This window comes from Sceloporus occidentalis, unplaced genomic scaffold (genome assembly GCF_023333645.1).
Source record: "Sceloporus occidentalis isolate IW3139 unplaced genomic scaffold, rSceOcc1.0.p SCAF_1, whole genome shotgun sequence".
Lineage (NCBI taxonomy): Eukaryota > Metazoa > Chordata > Lepidosauria > Squamata > Phrynosomatidae > Sceloporus > Sceloporus occidentalis.
The window spans coordinates 754,989-775,430 of NW_028316981.1; the positions used below are offsets into that span (position 1 = coordinate 754,989).

General features: G+C 43.6%; 1 protein-coding gene across 1 annotated transcript; it reads right to left on the reverse strand.

Annotated features, from left to right (window-relative positions):
- Positions 1-1,620: 1,620 nt before the first annotated feature.
- LOC149320301 (uncharacterized) lies at positions 1,621-19,432 on the reverse strand. Its single transcript, XM_089499451.1, has 5 exons — positions 18,806-19,432; positions 18,240-18,366; positions 16,635-16,687; positions 7,560-7,686; positions 1,621-4,817 (listed from the first exon to the last, which is right to left on the reverse strand). The coding sequence occupies exons 1-5, from the start codon at positions 19,160-19,162 to the stop codon at positions 3,034-3,036; spliced, it is 2,448 nt and encodes an 815-aa protein (XP_089355577.1). The 5' UTR covers positions 19,163-19,432; the 3' UTR covers positions 1,621-3,033.
- Positions 19,433-20,442: the final 1,010 nt, after the last annotated feature.

Below are 20,442 nucleotides of genomic sequence, written 5' to 3' on the forward strand. Positions count from 1 at the left end.
AAGGCCCATCCAGGACTGACCCTGCTTAGCTTTCAAGATCAGATGGGATCTGGTTCCGTTTGGATATTACGTTCCTCAGCAGTCTAGTCATGGCATTTTCAAGCTGCTGAAGTTTCCAAGCAGTTTCCAAAGGAAGCCCAATGCAGAGCGTGTTATGGTCATCCAACTAGGAGGTAATGAAATCATGCGTTACTGTGGCCAGAGCAGTCATCTTCAGGAATGGGGGCAGCTGGCCCCACCAAAACAGGGCCCTCAAAGCTTAAGGGGTGAGGTCACATGTATGCCCAAATGAAACCTGAGATTTCAGGGGGAGCGCAACCCCCATCCAGCACAGTATGAAACCCTGTTCCCCTAAAACCTGTCTTGCAACTGACCATGAGTTTCATAGAATCATAGAGTTGGAAGAGACTCCAAGGGCCATCCAGTCCAACCCCCTTCTGCCATGCAGGAAATCTCAGTCAAAGCATACCTGACAGGTGAGCATCCAGCCTCTGCTTAAAGATCTCCAAGGAAGGAGGCTCCACCATCCTCTATTGAGGGAATGTGTTCCACTGTCGAACAGACTTACTGTCAGGAAGTTCTTCCTAATGTTGAGGTGGAATCTCTTTTCCTGGAGCTTGTATCCATTGTGCTGGGTCTTGATCTCTGGAGCAGCAGAAAACAAGCTTGCTCCCTCCTCAATATGACATCCCTTCAAATACCGTTAACCTTCTCTTCTCCAAGCTAAACATCCCCAGCTCCCTAAGCCGTTTCCAGACCCTTCACCATTTTAGTCACCCTCCTTTGGACACACTCCAGTTCCTCAACATCCTTTTTGAATTGTGGTGCCCAGAACTGGACACAATATTCCAGGTGGGGCCTGACCAGAGCAGAAGAGAGTGGCACTGTGACATCCCTTGATCTAGGGACTATACTTCTGTTGATGTAGCTTAGAATCACATTGGAAGGGACTTCATTTCCCTGTTTTAAAAACGTTTTGCTCCCTTTGGGAATCTGTCAAAGTCCATGTGCCCCACGGCAAGCCAAAGGTAAAGAAAATCAGCCCCCGGCCTATATGAAGTTGCTCACTTCTGTCCTAAGATTTTGGCAGAACAGCCTGGAGGGTGCTGCATTGTTTTAACTGAACTATTTTAAAGACTTTTTATTCTATTAAATCGTATTTCATTCTTTTAATGGAATGGTATTCACACTGCAAATAATTTATTTCTTTTAATGCCTTCCTTGTGTATGTTTTTAATTGTATTATTCTTTTATATTATGAGCCACTTTGAGTCCCAGTTTTATGGGAGGGAAGCAAAGTAGAAATAAGTGTAATAAATTAATAAATAATACCATGGGCTCTTGGCATCCTCTGGGGTTTGATTCCAAGACCCTCCATGGATCCCCAAATCTGTAGATGCTGAAGTCCCATTATATACAATGATCTAGTAAAATGCCGTCCCTTATATAAAATGGCAATATCAAGGTTGGCTTCTTGGAATTTTGTGTGTGAGTGAATGTTTTCAAACCATGGTAAGATGAATCCATGGGATGCTGAATCCGTGGATACAGAGACCCAACTGCAATAATCATTTCTTTTTTAAAATTTTAATTACTATTAAAAAGAAACGGTATAACAAAATTAGACAGTACAAAGTTACATAAATCTTCCCCTATATCTCCCCTCCACCCAAGTTATGTTATGTAATCTATCATTTTCCACTCAAGAAATAATAAAAAGTTTACTTTTCCTTCTTTGTAAACTGTAATAATTTGTATCTGATGGCATGATGTACCTCTTATGTTTAAATTCTTGTGTTAGTTATATGGGAGGCATGTATCCCCTTCGCTTGATCCTCTTCTTAGCGGTGTTGTAAATTTGATCTTATACCACCATAATTCCACCTTTCCTCCCAAAACCAAGACTCAAGGTCGAGAGAAATGTATTTGTTGCATTCAACAGCCAGAATCCCCCATCAGAGTCTGCATTACACAACTTTATGCATACTTTGCTATATAGCAGAAGCACTTGGAAACCCTGTTCATGAATTGTGAAGATGCGCAATTGGACAATGCACAGCCTAGCTAATGTTCCAATGCACATGGCACCCAATGCACACATTTCCTGTAAACTTTGCTTCAAGTCTTTCTCCATGGTCTACATATAAAACTCATTTTGTCTACACAGTAGGACACCTGTATCCCCAGGACCTGTGACCGCATCTGGGAGGGAGGTCTCTCTAGGCATGTGGAGGTCCTCCAGCTTAACTCTATGGCCAAGTTCCGTTGGAAAATAGCATTCGGTATTAACCACGGTTTCATGTAACCCTGACAACCTTGGGAATGGATCGCCTGCAGATCTGGGGGGTCCAACCACATTTATGTTCAGTTACATGCAGAGCACTGCTCCTACTAAAGCACCTTCCACATGGTGGAGATTTATACCTACCTATCTCCCTATATGGGATTTTTCATTTTAAGATTTCCGCTCTCTTTATGTGGTCTACTCAATAAATGGTTACTCAGAAGTAAGGCTATCACCACAGTTCAACCTACTTCAACCTGTCATTCTTTTACAGTCACCCACCACATTAGAGGCACAGCCTCCCCAAGAAAGTGGGAAAATGTGAATATTGGCTAGCTTTGAGAACACTTCTCTAGGTGTCTGTAGTCCTCTAGTATGACTGAAGCTGACCACAGAATCATACTGGAGGAGCTAAAGATGCCTAGAGAAGTGTTCTCTCTAGGCATCTGTAGGTCCTCCAGTGTAACTCTATGGTCAGCTTCCAGCATACGTCGGCCGTAGTGTCACAGTGGAACACTTACAAATGTTGAGAGAACATATTGTTTCAGGCGCAGGGGCAAACACAGTAATCCGCAAATGTGGCAAGATAACAGTATATGGTGATTCCCCCAATGCACTAAGGCAGTGGTACGAATTATATGGCTTTCCAGATTGCAACTCCCAGCAGCCTTGGTAAGCATAGGCACAGTGGTGGAATGCTGGGAGCAGTTGTTCAACATCTGGAGAGCCACACAGCTGCTATTGTTGATCTATGGTTTTAACCTAGTGTGGATTCTTTTATGTCTACTAAAATTTCCACTGCTACCGAAGCACATTCCGCACTCCCTGCATTGATAGGGTTTCTCCCCTGTGTGGGTTCTCTGATGTGAATAGAGATGATCTTTTTGAATGAAGCTCTTCCCACATTCTGTGCATTTGTTCGGTTTCTCCCCTGTGTGGATCCTTGCATGCCTGTTCAGATTCCCAGTATCTCTGAAGCTCTTCCCACATTCCTTGCACTGATAGGGCTTTTCCCCTGTGTGGGTTGTTTGGTGTCTAACAAGGTCAATGAAGCTCTTCCCACATTCTATGCATTTATAGCGTTTCACCCCAGTATGGCTTTTTTCATGCCTAGTAAGACTGTGGATATCAAAGTAGCTTTTTTCACATTCCGTACACTTATATGGTCTCTCTCCTCTGTGGAATTGTTCATGTGTCCTAAGATTTCCACGATGTCTGAAGCTCTTGCCACATTCCATACATTTATATGGTTTCTCCCCTGTGTGAATTCTTTGATGTGAACGGAGCAATCCACTCAGACCAAAGCTCTTTCCACATTCCATACATTTATAAGGTTTTACCCCTGAGTGGGTTTTTTGATGGGCACTCAGGGAATTACTGTGACTGAACTGCTTTCCACATTCCATGCATTGATATGGTTTTTCCCCTGTGTGGGTTCTCTGATGGGAAATGAGGCCACTTCTTACACTGAAGCTCTTCCCACACTCCATACATGTATGTGGCTTCACTCCTGTATGGGTTCTACAATGAGCCCTAAGACTCCCATGTGAACTGAAGCTTTTCCCACAATTCTTGCATTTATACGGTTTCTCTCCTGTGTGGGTTCGCTGATGTCGAGTCAATGCACTGCCCTCGCTGTAGCACTTTCCACATTCCATACATTTATAGGGTTTTTCCCCTGTGTGGGTTCTGATGTGAAAAGTAAGGTGACTTTTAGAACCGAAGCACTTCCCGCATTCCACACATTTAAAGGGTTTCTCCCCTGTGTGGGTTCTTCCATGTTTAGAGAGATTTCCACCTATACTAAAGCTCTTTCCGCATTCCATACACTTATATGGTTTCTCCCCTGTGTGCGTTCTTCGGTGTAAAACAAGAACCCCACTGCGACTGAATTTCTTTCCACATTCAAGACACTGATGTGGTTTCTCTCCTGTATGAATTCTTCGATGAAAAGTCAACGAAGAACTCCGAGTGAAGCGCTTCCCGCACTCAAGGCACTGAAAGGCTTTCCGTCCAGTGTGGATTACCTGATGTTTCATAAGGTACTGAGTGTGACTGAACTGCTTTCCACATTCCTTGCATTTATATGGCTTATCCCTTCTGTGAGTTTTTTCATGCTTGGTAAGACTTCCTCTGTCGCTGAAGCCCTTTCCGCACCCCAGGCATTCATACGGTTTCTTTCCTGCGTGGCGTCGGCAATGTCTCTTGAAGGCCGATTTATATTTGAATATTTTCCCACAGATAGTGCATTTTTCCCTCTTGTTTTCTTTGTGATTTTCATGTGGGACCAGGAATTCAGCAATAACAGCAACCTGGCAACCATCTGATCCCTTCTTCTTGTGCTTTGATCGTTTTTCCTTGTGCCGTTTGGTGACAACAGCAACCTGGCAACAATCTGATCCCTTCTTCTTTTGCTTTGATCGTTTTTCTTTGTACCGTTTGGTTCCCCTTCCATTTCCCGCTCCTTGCTCAGTTATTTCTGTTGACACCAAAAGGGGTTCCTTGTAATTCCCATTTTCCTGCTGATTACCTGCTTGAGGGGAAAAAAGATCTTATTATTTATAGAAGGTATTTGTTTATCCCATCTTGACCCACCAAGGCTCTCAATGCTATGTATAAGAGATACAACACGCTTAAAACAGTAAACACAGAACTAAAAGCCAATTAAAAATGCTCAACGACAGCTCTTTAAAAATAGTTCTAAAATCAGACAATTAAAAACAGCAGTGCAGTGGACCTTCCACATTCGCTTAATACAAATTTTAAAAAAACACTGTATTTTTTTTTTACTCAAGATATTACTTCTCTAGGCATCTCTAGGTCTTCTAGGGCAACTCCGTGGTCAATATCTGCTGGAAGTTGACTACAGAATTGTGCTGGAAGACCACAGATGCCTAGAGGAGTGTTCTCTCTAGGAATCTCTAGGTTCCTTAGCACTGTTTTTGGTGGAAGTTGATCACAGAATTGAACTGAAGGATGAGGATTTTCCAAGAGAGAGCATAATAATAAAAGCCGTGAATAATTAAATTCACAAAAGTCAAAGCTGCAAATATGGAGGGCCGACTGTACTCAGAGACTGAGCCCAAGCAATTACCTGTATCATCTCTGACATTCTCCTCTTAACTCTCTCTATGTCCTCCGGAAACTTATGCTGTCTATGGAGTGTGCTTGTGCATTAACATGACACATGAATTAGTAATCTTGAATCCTGCTTTGAGAGAAAGGTGGGATACACAGTGGGGCCTTACCATCTGCAGGATTGCCATCCGTGGATTTGAGCATCCGCGGACTGCAAGCCTCATTAAATATTTGAAAGGATGTCATATTGAGAATGGAACAAACTTGTTTTCTGCTGCTCCGGAGAAGAGGACCTGGAAAGATGGATGCAAGCTCCAGGAAAAGAGATTCCAGTAAAACATTAGGAGGAACTTCCTGACAGTAAGGGCTGTACAACAGTGAAGCACACTCCCTCAAAAATAGTGGAGTCTCCTTCTTTGGAGGTCTTTAAACAGAGGCTGGATGGCTATATGTCAGGGGTGTTTTGATTGTAAGTTCCTACATGGCAGAAGGGGGTTGGACTGGATGGCTCTTGGGGTATCTTGCTGCTCTATGTTTTTATGATTCTATGATTCCCCAATGGCTGTGTGTGCTATGCTAATGGCCGCATGTACATCGTGCCACCAATAGGGACCATGGGACTTGAGGTCCCACATTTTTTTGTATCCGCAGGGAGTCTGGAACGGATTCCCCTGAAGGATAACATGGACCTACTGTAAATCCAATAAATAAATAAATAGCAGATCACACGACTGAGCATCTCGTTCGCAGCAAGAGCAATTTTCCTGGGCAGCTTAGTGAGATGCTTTTCAAATATCTACCCAATGTCGCAGTGGAGGGTATTCTGGACCTTCCTGGAAGATCCAGTGTAAATGGTAAGGTTTTTTTTCTTAAATGCATGTAACAGGTGTTTATATTACTGTTCTGGTGCTGAACGTGCTGGACACTGTCTGGTTTGTTTGCACCAGAACCAGGGTTTATTAAACCGTGTGTTCTTGGCTTCCTCACTGACAGGATGCAGGAAATCTGGTTTATTTGGCCCATACAGACAGGGAATTGTGCTCGCTGATCTTCAAATGCCTAGGGGAGTGTTATCTCCAGGAATATCTCAGTCCTCCAGTGCAACTCCATGGTCAGCTTCCATCAGAGTGACCCTGGAGGACCTAGAGCCCCCAGCCTCTGGAACTCGCTGCCCATAGAGCTCCGCGCAATCACCTCCCTACCCCAATTCAAGAAGGGGCTGAAAACCTATTTATTTGAGCAGGCCTACCCCTGAATATTCCCCCTCAGAATGTTTATTCACCCCCCCCCCCTTCCTCTGCCAGCACAATAGACTGGCATGAGTTTGTAATGTTTTTAATAAGTCTAGGCTTTTTACTGTGATATGGTTTTTTGTATATTGTAATTGCCTTGGTGTATATTGTATTTGTATAATCTTGTTGTGCACCGCCCTGATTTGAAGAAGGGCGGTATAAAAATAAAACTTTTATTTATTTTTTATTTAGAGCAGTGATGGCGAACCTATGGCACGCGTGCCAGAGGTGGCACTCAGAGCCCTCTCTGTGGGCACATGTGCTGTCACCCCAGCACAGAATTTGCCAGAGTTTGTTACTAGAAAGCCAGAGGGACATGGCACTTTGCAATAAATAAGTGGGTTTTGGGTTGCAGTTTGGGCACTCGGCCTCTAAAACGTTCACCATCACTGACCTAGAGATTCCTAGAGAGAAAATATTGATCAAATCCGCAAAAGTGAAGACCACAAATGCGGAGGACAAACTCATCATCATCATCATCATCATCATCATCATCATCATCATCCCCATTTCAAAATACAGTGGGCTTCCACATTCGCTGATATGAGGGGCACAGGATCCCCATGAAAGTGGGAAAGCTGTAAATAAAAAACCACTATTCTGAGAGAACACCTCTCTAGCAATCTCCAGGTCTGCCAGTGCAACTCTGTGGTCAACATCTGCCAGAGGTTGACCACAGCATCACAATGGAGGAGCTACAAATGGCTAGAGAAGTGTTTTCTCTAGTAACCTCTAAGTCCTCTAGCACAACTCTATGGCCAATTTCCAGCAGAGTTGCACTGAGGGACCTAGAAATTCCTAGAGAGAACATAGTAATCACATCTGCAAACCATCCAATCTGCAAAAGTCAAAGCTGCAAACATGGAGGACTGACTGTATCTAAAGAAGGCCACAAGGTTCCTTACCCAAGGAGGCCACAATCCAGTAATTCTCCATCATGACTTCCTCGTAGAGAGATTTCTGGCCACAGTCCAGGAGTCTCCACTCTTCCTCTGTGAAATACACAGCTACCTCCTCAAAGGAAACCCGGCGCTGAAAAGAGGCAACCCAAAATTGGTCGAATCAGAAATAACTCCACCATAATTTGTTTGGATGCATATGAACAGCAAACATTGGAAATCCGTGGAAGAAATAGGTACCATCTTTCAGGTATCAGGCAACATCTACACAGAAGAAATAAATCAGTTTGATATCATTTTAACTTCCACAGCTCAATTTTAATTAATTTATTCATTCACTGGATTTATATCCTGCCTTTCTCCCAAAATGGGATTCAATGCTATGGAATTTGGGGATTTGTAGTTGCTGGGGCACCGGAGCACTCAGACAGAGAAGCCAAAATCTCTCACCAAACTACAGATCCCAGAAATCCATACCACAGGGCCATGGCAGTTAAAGTGGTGTCACAAGTCAAAGCCACAAACATGGAGGGCCAACTATATATACAAACCTGGATATAAGACTTGCACATGGAATTCTGGGATTTGTAGTTTGTTGAGGCACCACAACGACCAGAAAGCAGGTGGTTAAATATCTCGCTGTACTACAAATCCAAGAAATTCCACAGCATTGAGTCACGACAGTTAAAGTGACATCAAACCGCATTAATTCTGCAGTGTGGACACACAACCTCAAATTCTAAAACCTGCGATAACAATCCACATTTTAAATTTGTCTTTTAAAATTCACAATTTTTAAATTTTAAATTTAAAAAATTATTATTATTATTATTATTATTATTATTTTAAAAGTATTAAAATAGAAATGGAAAAAAGAAACCGCCTCTCCTATAAACCTGCTCCGATACGGAGAAACAATCTCCAGATCTGTGGGGCTGGACTTTTTAAAATTTTAAAAATTGGAAAATTACATTAGCGCTTGCTACTTTCTTACCTGGATTCCCAGAAATCTCGGCACATCCAAAGTCCTGGGGAGCAAAGGCTGCATGTTTTTTCCTGCTCTGCTCCAAAGAGGAGACTATTCGGATCGGGACCCTGATCTTAATGCGCTCCTTGTGAGTAGGAAAAAAGGGAGTATTACTACTACTACTACTACTATTATTACCCAGCCCTCTACATTTGCAGCTTTGACATTTATCGATTCGATTATTCACACATTTGAGTAACATTTTCTCTCTAGGAATCTCTAGGTCCTCCAGCACAACTCTATGGTGCACATCTGCTAGGTGTGTGTTTGTGTGAGCATGTGTGTGCTTAGGTGTTTCTGTGTGTATGAGTGTGTTTAAATGTTTGTGTGTACACATCCAGGTGTGTGTGTGTGTGTGGGTGGGTTTACATGTTTGTATGTCTCTGTGTTTAGGGGTGTGTATGTGTAGGTGTTTGTGGGCAAGTCACCCTTCAAGTCAGCACCAACTACCAGAAGTAGATGTGTACTAAAGCTTTACTATGGGTTCACTACAGGCTGCAATCCTGCACAGTGTAGTGCAACATCTGCTAGATATTGAGCACAGAGTTGCGCTAAAGGACCTACTTATTCCTAGAGAGATGTTTTCACAGGTTAAAATATATAGTGGGTTTTTTATTTGTATTTTTTACACTTTCACAGGTGTCCTGCACCCCTAACCCCAGCAAACGTGGAGGTCCCATTGCACATCTATTGACTTGTCGTTCACAACGAGGTAATATCAATTCCCTCTTGTACACAACGAGCCTTCAAGCTAGTGGAGTCCACTCTCCAATCTGCAATCCGGCTACTCCAGCTCCCAAAGGCATGTGCTTTGCACACCAGGGAATCCCAGGATGTTCCTGAATGCATCTACACTGTAGTAATAATGCACTTCGACACCATTTTAAGGGCTGCAGCTGGGATTTGTAGTATTGCAAGCCTTTAGCCTCCTCTATCACAAAACTACAGATCCTAGGGTTCTGTAGGATGGAACCCTGGCACTTAAAAGGGGGGTCAAACTGCACCAATTCCACAGCGGAATGCACCCAGGGAAAGGCTAAAGACCTTGGGAAACTACAAATCCCAAGGGTCATTGAGACAGAGTCATGGCAGTAAAAGTGGTGTCAAACTGCATTATTTCTACTGTGTAGATGCCACCAGAGAAGGCTCAGCACCTTGTAAAACTTTAAATCCCAGTGTTCTGTAGGATGGATTTGTGTCAGTTAAAGCAGTTTCAAAACTGCATTATTACTATGGTGTAGCGACACCCAGAGAATCCCCCAAAAGCAGCATCCCCAAGAAGGGGATCCAAGGCTGGCTTTAAACCCAAAACCTCTTTGCATCTTTTTTTTTTTGGGGGGGGGTTCCCCTCTTCCCTCACCAGCACCTGATTCCTTGCTTCCCACTAGAAATGGGGGGAACCCCCCAAAACTGCACCCATCCCTGACTTTCTCCCCCTGATCCATCTCCAAAAAGAGCCTCTTTTCAAAAACCCCAGAAAAACCTGAAATTCTCCTCTTTTGGAAGGAGAGCAAGAGCAGCTGCAGCCACAGCTGGATAGCTTTGGAAAGGGGAGGGTTTGGCCCCCCAAGATCCCTCCAGAGGGGGAGGAAAAACACACCTGGAACCACCTGGAAAAAATACTTGGAACTTGCAGGCAGGTTGCTAGGGGGAGGTAGTCTGCCCAGCAACCAGGTGAGCGCCTGCTTGGATTCCCCTTCTGATTGGTGGGAAATTCCCTCACCTGCTAGACTTAGACAGAAGAGAAACACAGTCCCACCTGGATCCAGAAACCTCTGGGGCATCTAGACTGAAGGAATAACAGAGTCTGATACTACCTTTAAGTGGTGCAGTGGATCCGTCCCATGGGATCCTGGGATCTGTGGTTTTGCAAGGTCTTCTGGGTTTATCTGCGCTGGAAAAAATCATAGTTTTAACACTGCTTTAAGTACTGTAGATCCATCCTATGGGATCCTGGGATTTGCGGTTTTCCAAGGTCTTTCAGCCTTATCTGCCAAAAAGCAAGCTACCTCACCGAACTACAAATCCCAGGACTTCCTAAGATGGAGCCAGGGCAATTTAAAGTTGTGTAAAACTGCTATAATTCTACAATGTAGAGCCACCCAGAGAAAGCTCAAGACCTCACGAAACTATAAATCCCAGGATTTTTACAGGATGGGTTTCAAAAATGTATTATTTCTGCACCCTGAGAAGGCTAAGGACCTTGCATAACTACAAGCCCCATGCATTTGGGAGAATGGAGGAGAGGTTTGCAGCTCCATAACTCACAATTTTAGCAAAATGGGGAAGGGGCAGACATATATATAGAATCATACAAAAAGAGACTTTGATTGAGAGTTCCTGCATGGCAGAATGGGGTTGGACTGGATGGCCCTTGAAGTCTCTTCCAACTCTAGGATTCTATGGTTCTAAACAGAGGCTGGTTGGCCATCTGCCGGGGATGCTTTGATTGTGAGTCCCTGCATGGCTGCTCCAGAGAACAGGACCCAGAACAATGGATGCAAGCTCCAGGAAAAGAGATTCCACCTCAACATTAGGAAGAACTTCCTGACAGTAAGGGCTGTTCGACAGTGGAACACACTCCTTCCTCGGAGTGTAGTGGATTCTCCCTCCTTGGAGGTCTTTAAGCAGAGGCTAGATTGCCATCTGTTGGGGATGCTTTGATTTGGATTTCCTGCATGGCAGAATGGGGTTGGACTGGATGGCCCTTGCAGTCTCTTCCAACTCTATTATTCTATGATTCTATGGCAGAATGGGGCTGAAGTAGAAATAATGAAGTGTGTATAAAAATACTCTTCCAACTCTATTTAAACTTTAAATTTTAATAATGTAATGTTTTTAATTGTTTGAATTACTTGATTGTTTTTTAAACTTGTAGTTTTTGCATGTTTTATAGTGTTTTAACTTGGGCTGTTTTAGATTTGTAAGCTGCCTTGAATGCCCGTATTGGAAGGAAGGTGAGATGATGATGATGATGATAATAATAATAATAATAATAATAATAATAATTGATTCCATGATTCTATATAATCACAGAGTTGGAAGAGACCCAGGGGTCATCCAGTCCAACCACATTCTGCCATGCAGGAACACAGTATTTTTATTCACACACTGCGTAACTTCTACTATACACACACACACACACACAATTTATATCTACATTATTTCTAAATCAAACAGAGCACAATGGCAAGGAGTCAAGTGTGTTATGATGGTGGTAGCTGCACTTGTTCTGTCCCCAGAAAGAGTGGTATCCCAAATACATGTTGGTTTTATAACTTGAAGAAGTTTGAGCAATCTGCAGCACTCTTCTTTTGTAACTTATTAGTACAGTTCTCTAATGTTCCAGACAGTATGTGTCCCTAACTATGAACATTTGCTCAGCAGCAATCACCAACTGGTTTGCACAGCAGCTGACCAAGAGAGCACAACGTCTAGTTGCAAGATATCTGCAAAATGCCAAAACTCTTTTAAGGATGCAACCATCTAGGTGATGATGGCTTCCTGGCCCACATCCACACTCTCTGCCCCCATCCTCCTGGGGCTGCCCTGCATTCATTCATCTCTCCTTTTCAGCTACTACAGGCTACTTTCCAAAGCCTTTTATATAGTGGTAATAAATAATAATAATAATAAATAAATTTTATTTCTACCCCGCCCTTCCATGGAAATGATCAGGGCGGCTTTCAAAATGGTAGATCACTTCATATCATGCTTTTGTTCACAAATGACCATCCTTAAGATTGGGCTTGCCACTTCATTTCCACACAGATAGGCCTGTTCACAAAGCCTTTGTCTATGAATGGCCATCCCCCTCCTTACCATACACAAAGGATTCATCATTTGAATGGACATCCTGACATACCAAAGCTGTGTGTGTGTGTCTGGGTCTGGCTTCCATTCCACCAAATGCACCTGAGGAAGCAGACTAAGGTCTAGGAAAGCTTATGCTGCCAACCTCTTTCTTTCAGTGAGTCTCAAAGGTGCTACAAGGTCTCCAAAAAACAAAAACACTATGGCTTTACCTGAGAGAACCCTCTAGGAATCTCTAGGTCCTCCAAGGCAACTCTGTGGTCAACATCTGCCAAACATTGACCATAGAATTGTGCTGGAGGAGCTCCAAATGCCTAGCAGAGTGTTCTCTCTAGGAATCTCTAGGTCCTTCTGTGTGACTTTTGGTTAAAGTTGACCACAAAGTTGCACTGGGGGACCTAAATATTCCTAGAAAGAAAATATTAATAAAATCCATGAATAATCAAATCTGCAAAAGTCAAAGCTGCAAAGGTAGAGGGACGAGAGTACATACATTTATACATAGCTGTAGACATTGTATACACATATATCATAGAATCCTAGAGCTGGAAGAGACCCCAAGGGCCATCTTTTCCAACCTTTCTGCCATGCAGGAACTCACAATGAGAGCATCCCTGACAGATGGCTATTCAACCTCTGTTTAATACATACATGAATATACATTCATGTGTACACACACATACATATATTATATACATACATATGTTTATACCTACCCTCCCACACACACACACACACACACACATTCTGGAAGAGATTATTTTCCTTCTTCCACCCATTTTTGCACCAAGGAGGCTGTGAGATAGGCAAGCATGGGTAAGACCACTACCACCCATTGTATTCTGCACAAAGGGCTCTCTTGCTTAACCCCTCCATAATAATAATAATAATAATAATAACAACAACAACAACAACAACAACAACAACAACAATATCATCATCATCCCATTTTTGGTACCCCATCCCTGACCACCCGCACCTTCCTTGTTTATTTCTCTCCCCATGCACTACCACCCTTCTGCCTTTGCAAAGACACCCCCCAAAAAAGCCCCTTCCCCAACTTGCCAAATGGAGAGGGGCAGGTAGGGCTGATTCTTCTCCTCCTTTTCCCTCTCTCCCCTCCAAAACCAACCCCAGGTAATTTGCAATATTTCCTGCCTCTCTAGCCATCAGAGCTCAGTCAGCTGACTTCTTTGGAGGACTGAGTGGTAGTCTCCTCTTCCTCTCCAGCACATTTGCAACAATTCTGGGGGAGTCGTGCTTTTTTCATGTAGTTGGGAGGGCTTCCCCAGGGTCATCCAGTCCAGCCCCACTCCTGCCATGCAAGGAGGCACCATCCAAGCCCCCTTGGGCTAGATGGCCATCCCTCCAAAGGAGGAGAATCCTAGTATCCTAGAGTTGGGATTCTTAAAGGTCATCCAGTCCAGCCCCCTTCTGCCATACAGGAATATTTAGGATCCTAGAATTGGGACACCCAAAGGACACCCAATCCAGCCCCCTTCTGTCATCCAGGAATACACAGGATCCTAGAGTTACAAGGTACCCCCAAGGGCCATCCAGTCCAGCCCCCTTTTGCAAGGCAGGGAGTCGCAATCCAAGCCCTCCCAAGAGAGAGAGCCTCTGCTGAAAAGCCTCCCAGGAAGTCCCCCACCAGCCTCCCAGGCAGTTCATATTCCACTGCCACAGCTCTTGCAAGAAAGTTGTTCCTAATATCTAGGTGAAATCTCCTTTCCTGTTGTTTCACCCATTGCTCTGGGTCCTATTCTCTGGAGCACAATGAAAACATTAACAAGAATACAGGTTGGTTCCAGTTGTATGTCTTTCATGTTTAAAAAATGGAGTTCCACCCTCTCCCATGTGGATGTTTCCCATTGCATTTTTCCTATTATTTTGGAAGGTGTAGACATGGTGATAGACAGACAGACAGACAGAGAGACAGACTGACTGACTGACTGACTGACTGACTGACAGATGAAAGGGAAAAAGGGAAGATTGAAAGAAAGAAATAGTCAAAAGAAAGTTAGACATGGAAAGACAGAAGGATAGAAAGAGAGATGATAGATAGATAGACATATGATACAAAAAATGGAAGATTGAAAAAGAGAAATGGTAGAACGAAAGGCATGGAAAGACAGAAGGATAGATAGACAGACAGACAGACTGCTGATAAAAAAAGGAAGATTGAGAGATAAATGATAGAAAGGAAGTCAGACATGGAAAGACAGAAAGACAGATGATAGATACAAAGATAGACAGACTGAGAAATCATAGAACATTAGATCGATAGATGATAGAATAAAGAAAGATTAAAGGAGAGACAGATATGATAGAAAGACATAGAAAGATACATCTATAGATTGACAGACAGATACATTGATAGAACGACAGAACATTAGATGACGGGGGAAGAAAGAAAGAAAGAAAAAGAAAGAAAGAAAGAAAGAAAGAAAGAAAAGATAGAGAGAAAGTCAGATGTGGAATAATGGAGTGATAGATAAGACAGATGAGCGAGAGAGAGGATAGTAAAAACAAAGATTGAAAAAGAGAAATGATAGAAAGTCAGAAATGGAAAGATAGAATGACAGATGATAGAAAGAGAGAGAAATGATATAAAGAAAGCCAGACATGGAAAGATGGAAGGATAGAAAGAGAGATGATAGACATATAGAGACTGAAAGAGAGAGAGAAATGATAGAAAGAAAATCAGACATGGAAAGACAGAAGGATAGAAAGACAGATGATAGACAGATATAGATTGAAAGAAAGAAAGAGAAATAGATAAAAAGAAAGGCAGACATGGAAAGATGGAATCCAAAACACTTCTGGTCCCAAACATTTCAGAAAAGAAGGGAGACTCAACCAGTCTAGACATCCATCCATCCATCCGTTCCATACTCCCCGGCGAGAACAGAAAATTGCTGGCATTCAAACCCCATTTGAGAATTCCCCATACTATGAATTCCAAGACCCCATAGGACTAAGCTGTGATGGTTCAACGTGGTTATCAAAATGGTGTAACTGCCCAGTGTGGACATAGATGCTACAGAGGATGACTGATTGCCTGGGGAAAAGAGTCCCTAACCCACTCCTTTGTAGGCCTCAGGTTATTGCTTTTTTTAAAAAAATCTTTTTATTAAATACATACATTTGAATACCTAAAACATTTTAAAAACACACAAAAAATAACATAACCAGCAACATAAGAATACAAAATAAACAAGCAAATTAATCATTACATATTTCAAAAGTGCTGGTTGACTCTACCTTATCCAAAATCCAAAATATTCCAAAATCCTCCACGAGTGGCTGAGAGATAGTGGCATCTTTCCTTTTCCTGATGTTTCAGCGCATGCAAACTTTATTTCATACACAAAATTATTTTTAAAAATATTGTGTATAAAATTACCTTTAAGCTACGTGTACATTTTATTTGTCTTTTTAAATTGATGTGTGTTTTGACCAATGTGTTTTAAATTATTATTATTAGTAGTAGTTGTTGTTGTAGTAGTAGTATAAGGGATATCAGAGACTCACCAAATACTAGAGTTGGAAAGGACCCCCAAGGACCACCCAGTCCAATCTCCTTCTGCCATGCAAGAATACATAGGATCCTAGACTTGGAAGGGACCCCCAAGGGCCACCCAGTCCAACCCCGTTTTGCCATGCAGGAATACATAGGATCCTAGACTTGGAAGGGACCCCCAAGGGCCACCCAGTCCAACCCCGTTTTGCCATGCAGGAATACATAGGATCCTAGACTTGGAAGGGCCCCCCATGGGCATCCAGTCCAACCTAAACACCAAATCAAAGTTACAGAACTGATACATTCCCCCACTGTAGTCTCAAAAAATATAACAAGTGTGTCCCAATCTTTCTTAAAGCAAACCAAAGCCTTTCCTTTGATTAACATGGGCTCTGTCTGCACTGCAAGAATAATGTTTTACACCGCTACAACTGCCATGGCACAATGCTTATAGAATCCCTGGGATTTGTAGTTTGTTGTGTTAAACTAGATAAATTCTTCAGTGTGGATGTAGCCCAAGTGGAAACATCCAGCCAGATCTACTGTATAGTCTCATCACACCTGGTGCCAGACGGTTTCTCTGCACGCCCAAGTTTTTGCCTTAAATAGGATCTGAAAAATTAAATCCGGGATGCATTCCATTCCCAGACGAGAAATGGTCCCATCGCACGTCTCAAGCAGGAAACTGCATCTCTCTTTCCTTCTTGCAGCGCTAGACGAAAGGAGCGTCTCCTGCTTCCAAGCGGGCGATGAGGTCAGGTTTGGGCAGCTCTTCCAGAGAAAAAAGAGGGAAGCTAGTCAATCGTCTGGGCAAAGCATCCAGAGACTCAGTGGCTGTGTCCGCACTGCAGAAATACTCCAGCATGACACTGCCTTAGCTGCCACGGCTCAGTGCCATAGAATTCTGGGATTTGCAGTTTTGTGAAACATTCAGTCTTTCTTTGTCAGAAAGCTGTGGTCCCACAACAAACTGCAGTTCCCAGGATCCCATAGCATCGAGCCATGGGAGTTAAAGCGGTGTCAAACCAGATTATTTCTGCAGTGAAGCCATAGTTTACATTTGACTACTGAACCCCAAACTGGTCTTTGTTATCCCATTATTATTATTATTATTAGCCTGTGTTTAAAGATCTCTAAAGGAGGAGACTCCATTACCCTCTGAGGCAGTGTCTTCCACTGTTGAACAGCTCTGACTGACAGGGAGTTTTTCCTAATGTTTAGGTGGAATCTCTTTCCCCTTAGTTTGAATCCATTGTTCCTGCTCCTGTTCTCTGAAGAAGCAGAAAACAAGCTTGCTCCATCCTCAATATGACACCCCTTCAAATTTTTAAACTGAGTGTCACGTTGAGAATAGAGCAAGCTTTCTTTCTGCTCCTCCAGAGACTAGGACAAGGAGCAAAGGATGCAAACTACAGGAAAAGAGATTCCACCTAAATATTAGGAAGAACTTCCTGACATTAAAAGACACAGAAGTGTCTTCTTTGCAAGGCAGAAGGGGGTTGGACTGGATGGCATTTAGGGATCCCTTCCAAATCTACGGTTCCATTTATCCAGACAAAAAGAAGGGGCAGATTAGAGGAAAGTCTGGGAAACTATACGGATTAAATAGAAGGGAAAAGAGTTGAGTTTGGTAATCCTAGATCATAAAGGATAAGATGACACTAAAGAACATATTTTGGTATAAAATGATATAATATAAACATTTTGATATAACAATGATATATTGGTGTATACTGATTGGGTGTCATACCCATAAACTTCAGTCACAATCCAGAAGTTTATGGGTCTGCCATTATAAAGGATAGGCAGGGAAAGGGGAAGACCAATGTGGTGGAATAGTGATATAGGGAAGTCAAGAGAAATCGGAAGAGAACTAGTATTGGAATGATAGGCAAATGAGGGAACAGATGGGCTAAAGGGGATATTGTTTAAGACTGTTTACTTTCTAGGACCTGGGGTTGATGGCAAGCAAAGTAACACCTTTCCTTCCTGGGACAGATGCGGGAGACAGCAGGGTGATCCCTTCCAACTCTAGGGCTCTGTATATTCCTACATGCCAAAAGGGGGTTGGAATGGATGACCTTGGGGGCGTCACCTCCAAATCTATAACTAATGAAGGTGTGGAGTTTGCAGGTCAGTTTCCATCTGTCCGTTCATTGGGAGTGCTCTGATTGTGCCTTCCTGCATCTCAAGTGGGGGTTGGACTGGATGACCCTTGGAGGTCCCTTTCCACTTCTAGGATTCCATGACTGATAAAAATATGGGAGAGCATCAGCCAAAACGAGGGACTAATTGGCCCATGAAAAGGAAAGGGGTCCCTTACCGAGGGATACCACGTGCCCATAATTCTCCATCATGACCTCCTCATAAAGAGCCCGCTGGCCACTGTCCAAGAGGTCCCACTCTCCTTTGGTGAAATAGACAGCCACTTCCTCAAAGGCAGCCAAGTGCTGAAAGGAAGAGAGAGGACAACAATAACCACTTTTCTTCACCTCTTGTTTTTGCAATTGCAGAGGAGGGGACTTAACAATATTTCTGTATGATGCTATTATTATCATTATCATTATTATTGGTGGGAAGGGTTATAAATAAACATTATTATTATTATTATTATATCGGTGGAAAGGGTGTTATAAACAAATATTATGAGTATTGTTCTTGTTATTATTACATTGGTACAAAGGGTGTTATATTGTTTTTGTTGTTGTTGTTGTTTATTGTTGTTTTATAATTATTAGTATACAATATATACTAGATTCCTAGAGGGGACATATTGATACATCCTGATCTATATAATATAGTACAAATATTAGAATAATGACAAGGATAATAATAGTCTAAAAAGTCATTTCAGCAATGACAGACCAGCTGAGTTTGCCACCATCTTACTTGGTCCGGTTGGTGCCAGATGAAGCCAAAGGCCACGGGAAGAGAAGGCTCTGGGGCGACTCTTTCTCTTCCGACCCACAGAGAAGAGGAACTGGGTCGGACCCCCAGCGCCATGCCGAAACCTGCAGGGAGAGAAAAGGGGGGGACGGAGGGTGTTATCTCTGCCTCTTTTGTCCCTTTGGACGGGAGAGGAGGGAGCGTGGAGGAGTCTCCTTCTTTGGGGGCTTTCAAAGAGAGGCTGGATGCCCCCTTTCCCAATATGGCAGAAGGGGTTGGACTGGATGGCCTTTGGGGGACCCCTCCAGCTTTGGGATTCATGGTTGAGGGAGCAGTGGCCCTACAGTGAGCCCCCCACATTGACTGGGGCTACGTCTGAAGGGCCACCACGGAAGAGGGGAGACTGCCAAGTCCTCCAGGGCAACTCTTGAACTCATGTTCAAGCCATGAACAGTTGACCCTATAGACACCGATGTGTGGATCCAGAAGGTCGGCTGTAATAGTGATATCTATAGGATGATGGCAACCCTCTCCCCCAGCAAAGGCCTTTATCTCTTTTGGCATTTGCAAATGCAGAATTAAAATCAGTTCAGTTAAAGGCAAACAATGCGACTGCCTTATTATTATTGTTGTTGTTGTTTCCTTACCTCTTCCTGCTGCCCTCTCCAAAGACCCCCCCCCCGGCAATGTAATGGGAATGGACTATGGAGGAGAGTATAATGGGGGGGCTGTCTCTGCCCTCCTCCCTGCCCCCCCTCTCTCTCTCTTCCTGCCTCTCTAGGAAACAGCATCCAGCTCTTGTCTTCCCTTGGAGGACTACGCTGCCATTCCTCCTCCTGCTGCTGCGGGAAAGAAGAGTTCTACCTCCTAGAGAGGCAGGAAGTGAGGCTAATTGAAGGAAGGGAGGGCTACTTATGAGGGTGGGGAAACCCGCAGGTTTTTTAAAAACACTATTTTTTAGCCTGAGAGAAGACCTCTCTAGGAATCTCCAGGTCCTCCAGCGCGACTCTATGGTCAAGACCTGCCAGGCGTCAACCACAAAAGAGCTACAGATGCCTAGAGAAGCCTTCTCTCTGAACAGTCTGGCTGGCTGCAGGAACGATTCCGCCCTGGAAGTGTCTCCCATGCCAGGAGTCTGAGGCCCTGTGGGGAGACCCCAAAGCCTACAGCTTCCCAGCCGGTGCCTTTCCTCTCTCAGGCGGCTAGCCTTCTCTCTGCCTTTGGCACAAGTAATGGAGGCCACCCAATTCCCCCCCCCCCCCCGCAAACCTAGGCAAAGGGGAATGAATGCCTACAACCAGCCCTCCTTATCCACAAAGTCAACCATCCGTGGCTTGAGAATACTCAGAGCACATGCTCCCTCCACATTCACTGGGGCGAGGGATGAAGGGCCCCAGGAATGGGCAAAAGGCACAAATAAATAAGCCATGAGCCTTTCTAACGAAAGGACACCTCTCTAGGAATCCCCAGGTCCTCCAGGGCAACTCTATGGCACTGAGTACAGAATCCTGCTGGAAGACCTACAAATGCCTCAAGAAGTGTTTTCTCTAGGAACTTCTAGGTCCTCCAGCACAACTCTATGGTCAACCTCTAGCAGAGTTACTTACACTGGAGGACCATCATAATCAAAACTGCTAATG

Bases quoted from the DNA above. Each gene is read 5' to 3' on its own strand.
- LOC149320301 (XM_089499451.1), bottom strand. From the start codon at position 19,162: ATGTGGGGGGCTCACTGTAGGGCCACTGCTCCCTCAACCATGAATCCC. The intron at 18,367-18,805 runs GTAAGATGGTGG...TCTTCCTTTCAG, and splicing joins TCTGGCACCAACCGGACCAA to CACTTGGCTGCCTTTGAGGA. The intron at 16,688-18,239 runs GTAAGGGACCCC...TTTCTCTGGAAG, and splicing joins TGGGCACGTGGTATCCCTCG to AGCTGCCCAAACCTGACCTC.